The 15,342-nt window shown below is 41.7% G+C and overlaps 1 protein-coding gene across 3 annotated transcripts in view; it reads left to right on the top strand.

Annotated features, from left to right (window-relative positions):
* The window catches only part of LOC114145599 (nucleosome-remodeling factor subunit BPTF), a 46,364-nt gene that overhangs the window by 11,322 nt on the left and 19,700 nt on the right, over positions 1 to 15,342 (top strand). For 2 of the 3 annotated variants that reach the window (XM_028019239.1, XM_028019241.1), the window contains exons 9-21: positions 71 to 250; positions 333 to 514; positions 725 to 856; positions 2,580 to 2,709; positions 3,182 to 3,317; positions 3,955 to 4,218; positions 5,043 to 7,056; positions 10,646 to 10,770; positions 11,026 to 11,178; positions 12,186 to 12,336; positions 13,210 to 13,249; positions 13,475 to 13,700; positions 13,778 to 13,927. In XM_028019239.1, the coding sequence (XP_027875040.1) occupies positions 71 to 250; positions 333 to 514; positions 725 to 856; positions 2,580 to 2,709; positions 3,182 to 3,317; positions 3,955 to 4,218; positions 5,043 to 7,056; positions 10,646 to 10,770; positions 11,026 to 11,178; positions 12,186 to 12,336; positions 13,210 to 13,249; positions 13,475 to 13,700; positions 13,778 to 13,927 (3,883 nt within the window). The remainder of the gene's footprint in view (positions 1 to 70; positions 251 to 332; positions 515 to 724; positions 857 to 2,579; positions 2,710 to 3,181; positions 3,318 to 3,954; positions 4,219 to 5,042; positions 7,057 to 10,645; positions 10,771 to 11,025; positions 11,179 to 12,185; positions 12,337 to 13,209; positions 13,250 to 13,474; positions 13,701 to 13,777; positions 13,928 to 15,342) is intronic. The other variant, XM_028019240.1, reaches the window with a different exon arrangement.

The raw sequence follows: 15,342 nt of genomic DNA, 5'->3' as shown, positions 1-15,342 counted from the left end.
TTTAGATTCATGAAAGGCGTGAGTTACAGTTGTTGTGTTAGCGTTTTTAAGGTTGCGGTTGTTTCTGCAGGTGTTAGTGGTGAACGCCCAGGGCGACATCACCCGGGTCAGCACGCGGAGCAGCAAGGAGGTGGTGATGAAGGGAACCATCAGCCAGTTCTTCAAGCTGGGTCAGGAGGGGAAGTACCGCGTCTATCATAACCAGTACAGCGCCAACGCCTTGGCCCTCAACAAGCACCAGCATAGAGAGGCAAATAGCGTTTTCGTCATTTATTTGTGTCCAATTGATTAGTGCATCTCTAATTTAACTTTTTAAAAACCAATCTGGGCAGGACCATGACAAGAGGCGACATCTTTCCCATAAGTTTTGTATGACGCCAGCAGGAGAGTTCAAGTGGAACGGGTCCATTCATGGTTCTAAGGTTCTGACTATCTCCACGTTAAGACTCACCATCATCCAGCTTGAGAACAACGTTCCGTCTCCTTTCATGCATCCAAACTGGGCTTCACACAGGTAAAACCTGAAAAAAGATAACTTTTCTTTCTTTCTTTTTTTAACAAAACAAGAGGCTTTGTGAGTATCAATCTGGTCCTTTACTTTACAAGTAAGGTACAAATAGAGGCAAAATCAAAACCTGGGTGTTTATAGCCAAATTAAAATTTAATTATAACGTCTCTTAGAATTTAGGATCATGTAATTGATCTTCTTTGTTACTTTTCGTAGGACCAACTGGATCAAAGCAGTCCAGATGTGCAGTAAGGCCAGAGAGTTTGCACTGGCCATGGCCATTCTGGAGTGTGCCATCAAACCCGTGGCAATGCTGCCTGTCTGGAAAGACTCACTGGGTCACACCAGGTAAAGAAATACTGCGCATAGAATCTGCCTGGAATGGAGCTAAAAGTACCACAGTTTCAGTGAATTTTTCAGCAGTGCGGGGTTTTTTGTTGTTGTTTTTTTTAGTCTGAATACTCCAGTTGACGATTAATCGATTACTAAGTCATTTGACGATTGTTTCAATAATCGATTAATCGTGATTAATCGTTTCAACCCTACACAGAATATTGCACCTTTTCACTTTTTATAATGCAATGTAAACGAAACAGGTTGATATCAACTAATTAATCAGTGTGGCTAGCTGCTCAGATAGTTTGTTTTTTTGTAAGTGAGGAAGAAACGTAGTGCCCTCTTTCATCCAGCTGACTTGCAGTGCTCACCTGCATTTTCAATTTTCTGACATCTTATTTAATATAAAATATTTCTGGTTTTTAAATGACTTTGAAGTTTGAGTATGCTTTGTCACCAGTAAGGAACTCAAGCCTAACAGCACTGTATGTGTTCGGGACGTGTGTAAACCTGTCATAAAACTATGTACCGACACAAAACTACGCAAGGACAGCAGCTGAACATGTAGAAAACAATATTTCATTTTTGCATCATCTGAGTTTATGAAAAGCCTAATTTAGGAAGACATCCTCGTAACAAGAACATTTCTCCTCATCACTGAAGTCCCAACTATTTCTTAAACTAGCTGACCAGACCTTCAGAAGCCTAAATAAGCATTCAGTGCATGTACACAGGGTATGTTCACTGAGTTTAGCGGGCAAAGTCGACGGTAACCAGATCCATTCGAAAGGCCCACCCTAGCTGTGAGGCATAATATTTTGATTGCACGTCCACGACCAGCACCACCCAACTCTGCCTCTACGCCTCCTGCGACATGGGGCCCTTTCATAGAGGTGATTGTCCAGGGTCTCACAGGGTTGGGATCGGGATGTGTTTATACATCGCAACACTGATTATCGAGATAGTAGTGAGAAAAACTGCATTTCATAAAAGGGATTTTAAACAGAAGACCGGGTTCTCATTTTAAATGAAAGTCAAACTCATAGTCTGAGTTGAAGAGGGTTAAAAACGCAGTCTAGAATGACGTTAGAGTGTTTGAATAAGTAAGGAAAATAAATGTATGGGAAATGATTTGTATTTCTTCTGACTTCATTCCCTAGTCCTTTGTCTACATTTCCTTTCTTTCTTTTTTCTTGTTTCCTTCCTTTTGTTTTTTCTGTCCTTCCTTCTTTTATTCCTTGTATCCTTCATTGCTTCCTTTTTCTTCCTTGTTTTCCTTCTTGTCTTGTCATTCTTTCCTTCCCTCGTTGTGTCCTATGCCACATTCTTCCTTGTGCCCTACATCACTTCCTTCCTCCCTCTCCTTTCATTTTCTTTTGTCTTCCATTCTGTCCTTCATTATGTTACTTGACATTGTTGTTCTTCCTTCCTTCTCCTTCTGTCCTTGTTTACTGTCCTATTTTCTTCATTGTGTCCTTCCTCCTTTCACTCTCTTTGTCCTATGTCACTTCTGAGGTTTTGATTCTGCTCAAACTTCATAGAGTAAATGTTATTGTATGTTAGAATCAGCGTACAGGACTGGGGCCTCTGGAACTTAAATTGTTCAAATTAAAGTGTGTGCAGCTGTTTGTGCAGTGCACCACAATGACAAATCTCATATTTCAACTTTCACGTACTTGTCTCTTATGAATTGAAAGCATGAATATTTCTTAAGTAAAATGTGAAATACTTTCAGGTTGAACCGCATGACGTCCATGGAGCGTGAAGAGAAAGAGAAGGTGAAGAAGAGAGAAAAGAAGCTGGAGGATGAGGAGACAATGCAACAAGCAACCTGGGTCAAGTACACCTTTCCAATCAAGCACCAGGTAGTTAACATTGGGTTAATTTAAGGTGTACTGGTAGTTGTTTGAATCCTTAATAATCTTAATGCTTGTTAAGATTCTGTGCTGTCTATTTACTCTTTTATCAGTGGTGAAGTCAGACCAAAACTCGTACAATTAAATATTCCACCCATGTCATCTCATCTGTTGTCTGAGTCAAAATAATTTGAAGTCTTAATATGTTAAATGACTTCAGAATGAGTCAGTCTGGTAAGAAGTAATGTGGTTTATGTGACCATTAAGGGCTCTTTGATATAGAAGGTCAAACACTTCTGTGAGTCATTTCCCTGAGCAATTTGGACTAAATATACCACTAATCTCTGAACATTTAAGCTTTTTCTGCGAAAGCTTGCTTTTCTCGCTTCACAATTTTCCTTACATTTCACTTGATCAGTTGAGCTTCTTGTTCTTCCTTTTTTTTTGTTGATGTTTTTCTCATTTTACATCCCATATGTAGGTGTGGAAGCAGAAGGGAGAGGAGTATCGTGTTACAGGCTACGGAGGTTGGAGTTTTATCAGTAAGACCTACGTACCTCGGTTTTCCCCAAAGCTTCCTGGAAACACCAACGCCAACTACCGCAAAGAACTGGAAGGTCTGAAATAAGCCTTTCACCCTTGAGTCTTTGGTTTATGCACAAATGGTCAACACCTATTTTAGTTCAATATGTTGCTCGGATGTAAACTCTTACTCTTTCTCGGTGCCTATGTGCATCATTAGCAAAAGAGAGACATTAAAAAGGTCCTCATCTATGTCTACTTTAAAAATTATTTCATGAGACCATTAGACTTCAAAGGAGTCTTGCTTTTCTAGTTTGCAAAAGTATTCACACTTAGACTTGTCACTTTTTGTCATATTATGAACTTAATGTATTACATTGTGATTTTATGTGATGTTTCAAGCTCGGGACATTGTTCTATAACCAATTCCTGCTTTAAAGTAGTCCAGAACATTCCCCCTGCTGTCTTTTTTTTTATTGTTCTCTAATTTTTTAGATTTTTTTACTTCTGCATTACTTTATTGTGTGACACAATACCAATAAAGCACCTTAAAGTTTGTGGTTGTTGTATGACAATATGTGGAAAGGCACAAGGGCTATCGATGCTTCTGCAGGGCAAAGTCTGGTTTTGTTACAACTCCTGCGACTTATTTTTGAAACGTTTTGTTTAAGTCGATTAACATATGGACTCTGCTGCTAAAAACATGATCTCTCATCTCATATTTTTCTATAGATGCTAAACTGGGCAAGAGATGTACCTTGTTGGACTTGAGCCGACGACCCAGTTTAGTTGCATCGAGAGCTCACGACGGTCCCGCGTCAAGCAGCGAAACCAAGGATCAAGACTCCACGGGTCTCTCCAGAAAACCTGCTGAGGACGCAGAATCTACGGAAAGGATGGAGCAAGAAGAGAACGAAGAACCAGAAGAAAAGAAGCCAACAGGCTCACCTGTAAAGATGGAAGGGGATCCCACAGACTCCGCATCAACGGAACAAGGTATAGTGTAGTTCTCCAAAACTACCGCAATGACAAGTACTAAAACAGCTGCATGCTAGCAGCAGCAACGGTAGCATATGGAGTTTCTCATATGCATTATAATATACTTATCTCCATCAGTTGAAACACTAGTTAATTAGAGAGATAAAAATGAAACAAAGACTTTATATTACCCTTTTTTAAAAAAAGATATTGTATATTATTGTATATCCTCCACACATAGCCGGGTCTTTCTAAGAATCAATAGTAATATTGTACACACCGAATGGGATTCAGAAAAGTTTTCATCCACATGAACCCGTACAAATTTGCCCCCCAACATTGTTTTAAACATCTCAAACCGACGGGGGGCAGAGTAGCGCTAAGCTAAAACCAATCGCATTGCTTCAAAACAACGCCGACTTCCTCTTAGGGATTAAACATGGCGCCAGGAGGTTCATTTGTGTGGACAGATGGGTTGAACTAACTTAAATAGCAATTTAGAATATAAAGTTAATAAAACAGAAGGCAATGTCAATTGGGAATTGTGTCAAAGCAAGTATGTGGATATATTAGCGCGTTTATTTGTAGACTCTAATGTGCAGAACCTCAAATCTCCATTTTTTTTTTAATATACTCACACAAACACAGATAAAGAGTTTTTTTTAATTAAATTTCCACTTTGGTCTGAGGTTTAATAAATAATTGTTTTTCCATATTAAACAGAGTTTTGGTGTGGATGAAAGGCCAAAACGTATAAAAATGTATTTGTTTTAACATAACCAGCTACGTGTGGACCAAGTCTAAAACTTAAGCTGAAATGTGAATGCATTTGTCTCTTGCAGAATCCAGTATTCAGGAGCACAAAGCTGCCATAAAAGAGGAGCCTTCAGATCCTTCTCAGCGCCCCTTCAACTACGACGTCGTAGACGTCAGCAAGGGCTTCCTCACCCGCGTTGCTTACAAGAAGAAAGTGAAGACCTCCAAGCTGGACAGCCTGCTGGAGCGCAGAGTGAAGCAGCACACGATAGAAGAGAAGCAGAGACAGCAAGTTTCCGCATCCAGATCGCTGGCGCCAGCGCCGGTTTCTCCCTGTTCAGCCCCCATCCCAAGCACTCCGATCCGGCCTCGGTCGCCGCTCAAGCCGCAGAATCTCGCACAGACACAACTTGTAAACAAGGAAGCTGTGAAAGTGGAAGAGAAACTTTCTACGGCACAAACGTTAGGGGCAACAAAAGCCGGAGGACAAGAGGAAGGAGAGCGTGCGACTGAACTCTTTAACCCTTCTCCTTCCTCTGTGTCAAACCGCAGCCCCAAAAACACTTGCAATACAGGTACAGGTGAAAGTTCACCACAAAGTCAAACTGCCTCCATGCTCCAGGAAAACTTGGAGGAAAGGACTATGGGGCATAAAGAAAACAGCTCTGAAGGTTCTGGACAAGAAGCTATTAAGCTGTCAGATGAGCAAGAGAAAAAAGTGAGGGGGTTTAATAGCTCTTTAGGGCAACAAACAGCCTGTGTTGCATCAGATGTAATCAAGGCGGAACATTCTTTATATGCAGAGTCCAACTCTGTGACAACACTTCCACGTGTCGACCAAAATACCAGCGAAAACGGATCTCCTGTTAAAACCTCAGACTCTCTTGATTCTGCGCACTCAGAGGAAAATGGCTTTGGGCCAGAGGAGAACCAAGGAAACTCGCAGGGCTTTGGACACAACGGAACCATAGGGGAAGACACTTCCAAGCCAGTTTCGCCTGTGCCTCAAGTGAACGGGAATAGCGGTTTGGTTAGCGAAAACGTACTGAGTAACTCTGTAACGAGCTTGAATAATGGTGTGCTCACCGACAGACCCCAGCCCAACATGAACAGCATCGGGAAGGCCGAGGATCAAAGGCTGGTGGTCTCGTCGAAGGATGGCGCACAGCAGAAGCCTTTAGTGAATGGAGACTTGACCTCGGTAAACGCTACGGTCATTTTAAAAGGAAAAGGGGCACATTCGGATTCTGAGGCAGAGGGAAAGATAACTACACTGGACCAGAATTACAGCCCTCCGCCAAAGATGGCAAAGCTTGAGAACAGTACAGACAAATTTGGAGGCAACGCCGGGAGCAATCTGGAGAACGACAGCACCTCAGCTTTTTATCCCGAGGAGACCAAACGCGCTCCTGCCGTGAAGATCATCAGAATGGCTCCTTCTCCCATTCCTTCACCAGAGGAGTCCAGTCTGAGCGACGACTTTGCAGAGGAGAACAGCAACAGTGGGTCAGCGGATCCATTCAAGACCATCATCACTCAGGTAACCACAACCTCCACCACGACGACGGTAGTCTCCACGGAGACGAGAACGGCAAAAAGCCCGGGTGAATCCACGGCGTCTGTGGTGACGACGAAGAGCAGCGCAGTTTCGACCCTTTCCAGCATGACCAAAACGACAGTGACCAAAGTTTGCTGCTCTGGACTCGACGATCTGTCTGAAGACAGCCAGAGCAAAACACTGGTGCAGGAGGAGAGAACGACGCACTCGTCGTGCACCCGGGATTCTGGCGCAGGTGGTACATCTACCATGTTGTCTGTCTCCATGAGCCACGAAGAGTGTTTGACGACGAAAGGACGCGTGCGCCTTCTCAAATTCTCGCGCACGAAGAAAACGCGCTCCGACACAGCTCTTCCTTCTTACCGCAAGTTCATCACCAAGAGCAGCCGGAGGAGTATCTTTGTTCTGCCGCATGACGACTTGAAGGTGCTGGCGAGGCGAGGAGGATTCCGCGAAGTGCCGGTGTTCAGTTACAACGCCAAGCCAGCCCAGGATATCTGGCCGTACCCTTCACCCAGACCTACATTTGGCATCACTTGGAGGTAGACCTGCTACTCTTTGTTGATCAAGAATCACTTACTGTTCTCTAAGAACAAACACTAGGGCTAGCTTGTTTTCCTGTCGTCCATGTCCATTTCACACTCTGAAGGCATTTTTCAGTGAGGTTAAGGGACACATTGCACACACAATGCATTTCTTGTGAAAATACATTTAAAACATACACTTCAGTAGTATATTTTTTTCATGCAGAACATTTTATTAATAATATGATGGTTTTACTGTTTTATAAGATTAAATCATGCAGATAATATCTTTGTAATTACATACAGTACTTTATAGAAGGATACCCCTTTATGTGTGTGTTGAAAAGCACATCACATGTGATGTAAAAAGCACAAATGTTAATTTATTTCCTTAGGCTTTTTGACATTTTTATTTTCAGCCCCCTTTACTGTGACTCACCTTACATAAAATCCAGCCCGACTCCAAATGAAGAGTAATTGAACCCCATTCAGTGTTACCTGAACTGAACTAAGAATCTGTGACAAGATTTGGAAAAATGTGCGTTTACAGATGCTCTCCGTTCAATCTCAGTGAGCTTGTGCTACTTTGCAAACTAGAATGGGCATTGAATGCGTTTTCCAAATCTGGTAATCATATCTGTAATTGCAGTGACAGGTGGTCCTGTAAAGTGTTCGTTTGGGGATATTGAACGATTTTGCACTCTGCAGTTGTCAAGTTTTTTGTATCATTTTCCTCACACTTTACACGTGTGCACTACTTTGAATTGGTCACTTCCAAAAAAAAAAAGTCCTATAAAATACTTTGAAGTGTGTGGTTTCCTATGACAAAATAGGAAAAACCTAATGGTCAGAATAATTGAATGCAGAACATTAAGAAAAAGGCTGTCATGTATAAATGGGAAACAGATGGATGTGGAACCACAGGACTAAAAACAGGTTAACCTCACTTAGAGCACACTTTCAGGTTCAATACAACTGAGTCCAGGTCTGGTTGTCTCTGAAAACCTTCAGCGTTTTGTATTTCAGCTCAACTTGATCTCCACCCTTGACAGTTGTAGTTAGTCTGTACAGTTGTCCAACAATGTGAGAGTCCTACAGTGTAATGAATGTGATGTCGCAGTTTATATTACTTCTGTATCACAATTGTTGTATTTCGTAGACGCGGTAAGAACGGTTAAGCTGGCTTCACATCACAGGGTGTGATGTAAAAACGACAGCATGTTTGACTCGACGTCTTTGACTATGTGATGCTGCTCTGCAAGAACACCTTCCACGTTGCGTGAAAGGTGGCACGCGCGATTCGCGTCCAGATACAACAATCTTGAGGCGCGCGAAGGCAACGCGCGGGGTGTGGCATTTAAGCTTCGTTTATAGTGGGCGAGTTGAACCGAGCACATGGCTCCGCCCACACGGGTCGGCCTCGCGAGCTGTCACTGGTGGGAGTCACCAGTGACGTCACATAAACCGGACGATTTGAAAGGTGCTCTTGTGGACCAGGTACAGTTGTACTGATATTTATATAAACTCTCTTTGAAGGCTCATTTTATGGGAATATGGCTCCAACTTACGCATTAATGATAAACGCAATACCCAGGCCCGGCGGCATTGGGGGGCATTGCCCGCCCACAGATTCAGCTGTGGCCCCCCTGGACTGGAAGCTGTTTGTTGTTTTTACCTTAGAATGGCCAATTTTCTGTTATTCCTATATCCATTTTATACAGTAGGGGCTTCCGCACTTCCCTTATCTGTGTCCTCTGTCACTGTTTTCAGCAGTTAAAACTGTTTAATTGTTGTTAACACGCCGTGACTTGTTTTTCCGAGCCGCCTTTAAACGCAACATGAGCGCTAAGACGCTCGCGCTGGGTTTACACCTGTGCGGCAGGGACGGAGACCTGCTGCTGCTGCGCAGAGCTAGTCAAGTGTGTGTTGTAATCATGCCGCAAACCAGCAAAACGCAAAGAACTTCGCAGCTTCCCCCCGAACTAACCGACTGAGTTGAGTAACGCGGTTGGATGCAGGTAATGTTAGCTAAAAGATGACTAGCTAATACCAATACCGCACGTTAAGTTTGCTAACAAGTAGCCTGTAGGCTACCGATGTTGTTGTCTACGTTTAGCTGCGTAGATTAATTTCTGGAGCCGGGGCTGTAATACCGCTGTATTCGCTTGCGCAGGTTCAACGCGAACTTTAAAGCGCGAATATAGCTTGTATATATTCGAGTACTACTACATACGTAGTAGTACAGGTAGGCTACTACGACCACCATGACCCGGTGGTCCTAGTAGCCTAGTTAATTTAGCAATGATTAATCGCTAACTGGGATATACAAGCTAAAGAAACTATTTGAAAGGCCTAAAACCTTACAAAATATATGTATATTAAATATATGCATTTAAGATAACACCTTTGTAAATATTTTTTTCTCAAAACTCCTCAAGTGTCATAGTTATAGCTATTACCAGTTAAAATTCACTAAAGAGGACGCTTTCCTGCAATTAAATGCATCAACTAAAAAACTTAGCCAGCTGTACAAAAATCCAGAAGTGCACAACCAGACATCTCAACAGTGCGCAGGTGAGATCCCTATAGTTGCCCCTTTGCACCCAGTTCAATTCGTCAACTATAAACCTAGTTTCAGGCTTAACCTGAGGATCCAAAGAGACTCTACGTAGGTGTAGATCAGAAAAAGAAAAAGGGCTCTTCGTAATGTAAAAACAACAAACTTATGCACTCATTTAAAGGGCTCCCTCTTAAAATCACCTGCTATACATACAGTAAAAAAAGTGTCGTGTCAGAAAGGTGTATCCACTGTCGGTTTATCATTTGTGTCTCCTCCCTCCCATCTGCCGTTTGTGGTTTTGGCCCGTAGAGCCTACTGCGGCTCCCAGTCTCGTGTCACACAGGCTCCTCTGGTTGTTTTGACCAAGCTTCAGAGTCTCGGAGCAGACATGAATCACCCAGTGGTCAGAGAGGTGTCACCATGTTCACTTTCTGCACCGACCAAACCCTGCAGCCTGTGCATACTTTTCCACTGGCGGTCACACATGGGAATGTGCAGATCTACCAAACCCCATCCGCACTCAAAGCCCTGAGATAATCATGTTTTTGTAGATGTTCAAGATGTTTTTAATCACAGTGTCCAAGAGCCAAATTGATTGTCAGGACAGAATTCCCGGCCATAATGGCCCAAGCAAGATTAATGCCTTCTTCTGGACATCATCTGTGGATGAACGGCATCCTGTCGTAAATTTTCTGTGACTAAACGAACTGTGTGAAATAAGTGTTCTTTGATACGGTTTTTAGTGAGCAGCGATCCTAAACTTCAACTAGAGCTTGAAAGTATTTATTAAAAATGAAAGCCACTGCTGTTGGTTTGGCAGAAATATAAACGGCAGCGTTTATATTCCCAGAAGTCTTTTTTTTTTTTTTTTCATCTGCATCTTCCAATTACGTACGTGATTGTACAGCAGCTTGTTTTCTGTCACTCCGAGGGGAGTCATTACAACACCGGCATATAATGGAAACTTTGTCGTTGGCCAATTGGGCAACTGGAAATGTTTTCTCGCATTTGTGGGTGACTAACACTTCCTCTGGCCACTGGATCCAGGTACCGGCTGCAGACGGTGAAGTCCCTGGCTGGAGTGAGCCTCATGCTGAGGCTCCTATGGGCCTGTTTGAGGTGGGACGACATGGCCGTGAAACCGTCTGCCGCCGTAGGCACGACGCGTACAGGTAGACCCTCGAATGTGTCCTCAGTTTTTTGAAAATAAAAAAGTAAACAAACTTGTAGAGAATTGTAAATTGTTGGAAATTACCTCTCATATATGTAATAAGTACCTGATTTCTCCAACTTATTCCTACTGTCGCCTAAAAACCAGTGAAGACATTCATTTGGCTGTTACTGTTTCTATGAGAGGATTTCCTCCAATTTTTTGTTTGTTTTTTTTGGGCGCGGGGGTCTCGTCCTCATCATCATACCAACCAAAGCCCTATCCCCACTCATTGCAACAGAGACTTCGGATACCGAAATCACCACCACCGAGATCATAAAGCGGCGTGACGTGGGACCCTACGGCATCCGCTCAGAGTATTGCATCCGCAAAATCATCTGCCCTCTCGGAGTTCCCGAGACGCCAAAAGGTAAATTGCGTTTTCTGATTTAGTCATTTACACGATTCCTACACAGTCGTCTTGCAAGATCATGAGTTGATGAGATTGGTATTTTGATAAACAAGTTTGGGATTTTTTTCCCAGATAGCAGGGCAAATATTGTGCAGATGTAAGTGATTTGTGGCTAAAACCAGTGAGGTTTTTTTTTTTCTGAAAGAAAATTTCTGGTTGTGAATTAAAATCTGTACTCTGATCATTCAGTGACAGACCTGCCAGTCGCCAGAGACAAATATCAAACTGTCAGAAATTTTCTGGAATATGTGTACATCAACTACTGTGACAAAGTTATAAAATATTGTCTTCTTTTGCCACGCTTCAGCCTCCCTTGCTTCAATTGAACTCCACTCCCATTTCCTAATAATAAGCAAATTACTGACATACATTTTGCCTTTAGTTAATAACCAAAAACCCATTAGTACACTCATAATTAACTTTAAGTTTATTATGGGAGGCATTTTTCAGTTACTACTACATTTTTGAGTCTTTTATTCTTTCTATACACTGATACGACAGGGTTTCCCCCAATTTATATTATAAGCCTGGTGGGCCACCAGGCTTTACTTGCACCCCCACCAGGCTAAGCTTTGCTTGTTTTATTTTAGGGGTTTTTAAGACTTTATAGTTGATGCTTGGTTATTGTAGATAATGTCTCCCAATAGCACATAATTACCTAGTGATAATTTCAAATTTTCTCTAAACTTTGAACAGTTTTTAACTCAAAAACACGGAAAGTTGCTGGATGACCGCCCTAGCTTCCCTACCACCAGGCTTAGCTAGTTTTGTGACACGTCATACCAACTGTTAGTACTTGCTTGTTAAAAATGTTTGGAAAATCTAAATTCCCCAATGAAGAACTGATCTGTCACAATATATGTGTGAGAGAATGTTTAGATGAACTTTACGTCCACATATTTGACAAAATTGCTTCCAATAATCTTCTTTTTTTTTTCTTCCTCCCTACCTGTCCACCATTCCAGAAACACACACTCCTCAGAGGAAAGGTCTGCGCTCCAGTGCTTTGCGTCCCAAGAAGCCCGAGCCCACGAAGCAGACCGGCCCAGTGGTGATCGAGACATGGGTGCCTGAGGAGGAGCTGGACCTCTGGGAGATAAGGGCCTTTTCAGAAAGGTCAGGGGGACGGGAAGGGGCAATTATCCTTTCAGCAAAACAAAAACCAGTGCTGTGTGAGCAGAGTAGCCCCCAGGTTGTGTTGCTGTGCTTTTAAATGAGGTTTAAAGGGTTTAATCGAAATTGTTTCTTCTCCTTTTTTAGATGCAGCTGTTAATAAAATAAAAAAATTTTGAGCTATTCCAGGAAAATGAGTCGTTTTGATTCCAAATGGAGGTGCAACCCTGCGTTTTTGCTGTTATTTGAATCAGAAAATCAAATCACTCACTGCACTTAGCCAGCCATTGTAGGCCCTCATGTTTTTATTTAGACAGCCAGTGATTAAATATTAGAAAAAATCTCTCATTCTCTCTTTACTGATTGTTTGTTCTAATGATTAATCGGATTTAAAAAGAAATCTGAGCATTCTGCACATTTTTCCACTTAAGCATTTACATACAATAATGGAAAAAGATTTTTTAAAAATGCAAATAAATCAATATTCTTTTAAAATAAGAAAATAAACATTTTATTTTCTAAAATGCAATAGCAAAACATTCCTATACTAAATTTGAAAGATTCGATTTTGTCTTAAATGCAAAATTTGTATATATATTTTGTACAGTTTTGGTTTAAATACGACCCTGAATGTGTTTTATTTTTCACCAAATAGTCTTTTTTAGAGTCCAAATGCTGCAGTTAGCAATTAATAGACTACTAAATTAGTTCACGATTATTTAAATAATCGATTACTCTGTTTTGTAACAGAATTAGGGGGTTCATGATGCCCGTTATATGAGAAGATTGAGTGGAAATGTTCCTTTTTAGGTGTTTTGAATCTGAAATAACTTCTGTGAAGTGTTTATTGTTTGTGAACACGTGTTTATTTTACAGGGTGGAGAAAGAAAAGGCCCAGGCAGCAGAGCAAGCCAAGGTCAGTTCGGTTTCCCCAGCTGGCATGTTGGTTGATTTTTATCAGTTAATTAAAGAAACCCATGAATTGAAGCACGGCTCATGTGGGTGGCATTAAAGGCTAAATATGTTTTCGGATGGGATCCAAACATAATTCTCCGATTAAAATCTCTGATTTGCGCGCCAGATATTCTTTTCTATACGTTCTTGTGTTTCTCCTGCTGAGCGTTTGGTCTCCCCGTTGCAGAAACGTCTCGAACAGAAGTCCGGCTCCGTCACAGCCACGCCAGCCGGGACTCCCGCCACGCCCGCCGCCACGCCCAAAGTTATCGTCGGCTCCATTTCCGGCCAGGGCACCCCCACTGCCAAGGTGGTGCTGTCCACCAAGATGGGCAGTCCTGTCACATTCCAGCAGAACAAAAACTTCCAGCAGTCCTTCGCCACCTGGGTCAAGCAGGGTCAAAGCACACAAGGTAACTCGGAGAAAAAAAACTCTGTTTATAAAGGTCTTGAATCGGTTTGAACACTTTGTGTGTTTTTAAATTCTCAGGATCAGGCAGCGAGACCCCTGTCGCCACTTCTAGTGGGCATACTTTACACATCACAGGGACCTCGGCCAGCGGAAAAGTCGTGACGGCGAAGCTGCCGCTCCCCGCAAACAGCAAGATCGTCACAGTCAACGTGCCAACGACGCAGGGAGGTACGCTTTCGTTCCGGACGCACGTGTGTTTGTTTTTCTTTGCTTCGCTACGGGCCCACACCTGAGACGTTTAGGACGTGTCGCAGACGGCTCGTTAGGTTCACCTTATTACCTGCCAGCTGCTGTAAACAGCTCAGTGTGCCAGAAAAGGCCACAGATCTATAAAAATGCCAACCTGGTTTTCTATTTTTTTAAATGATGATGTTGCCACCAACCTCGAAGTCTAGATTTTTTGGTGCAACTTAAACATTTTTTAGCTTGTTGCCACTTTCAGTGAGAGAGTACATAGTATTTAAAAAAAAAAAAAAAGTTTTAACCCCAAATGACTGGTATATTTTGAGACTCAAATTAAGCTGGGACTGCTGGAGAGACATATTCAGCATTAGTCGCACAGTTTTCAAAGTTTGGTTTTAAAGTAGCAGCGCTTTATATACAGTGTCTTTTTATTTACCGTTTTTCCATGTTACAGCCACAAACTTCAGTGAATTAGAGCAGTGCACAATAAAATTGCAACCCACGATTGCTTTTGTAATCAATTATTCTGTAGTCAGAATAATTGATTAATCGATTAGTCGGATATAAAATTTGGCACGTTCTACAGATTGTCCATTTTTTCACTAAAGCCTTTTTATACAATACTAGAAATGCATTAAAAGATAGAAATAAACAATTATTCAGTTTCTTGTTTTAAAGTAAGAAAGAAAACATTTTATTGCTCAAATGCCATAATATAGTATTCCTTTAGTGAATTTGGACCAAGTGAAGCTAAAAATATACGACATGACGAGTTTATAAACAACAATGTTTTTAACTTAAATGCAAAAAAATAAATTACACACACGCATATATATATATATATATATATATATATATATATATATACTGTATAAACTAATAACAAAGCTGCAAATTGTTGCAAACATTTTCTTTACTCCTCTTTGTAGCAGGGCATCGGTAGATCAGCCCTGGTTTTTATTTTTGTGTATCTGCTCTGTCTGACGGACAGACCCGCCCCCCAAATCACATCTGCATGTGTTCAGTAAACATTTGTCACCACTCTGTTGCCAACTCACCGACGTTGTCTCTACATTTAGCAACGTCTCAGACAAAAACATCAGTATCGGCCGAAATCAGAATCAGCAGGTCCGGCTTTTTAAAGATCAACTGTAAAACTGCAATTAGTGCACAGTGAATCATTTTGCAATGACTCAGTCAAGACCGTACATTAATTTCCTTCCACTTTGCAGTTCTGCGCTGTAATGTAATTGTTTGTCACATCAAATCCAAAACATTTAAGCTTGTAGTTTTATTACAACAAAATGTGCCTAAATACTTTTACAAGAAATCAGAAAACGCTTTGTTCAGAGAACTTTGGATCAAATTATGGGGCAATAAAAGAAAAATAATACTTTTGA

This window comes from Xiphophorus couchianus, chromosome 5 (assembly GCF_001444195.1).
Source record: "Xiphophorus couchianus chromosome 5, X_couchianus-1.0, whole genome shotgun sequence".
Taxonomy (NCBI): domain Eukaryota; kingdom Metazoa; phylum Chordata; class Actinopteri; order Cyprinodontiformes; family Poeciliidae; genus Xiphophorus; species Xiphophorus couchianus.
This window is presented reverse-complemented; position numbering and strand designations above follow the sequence as displayed.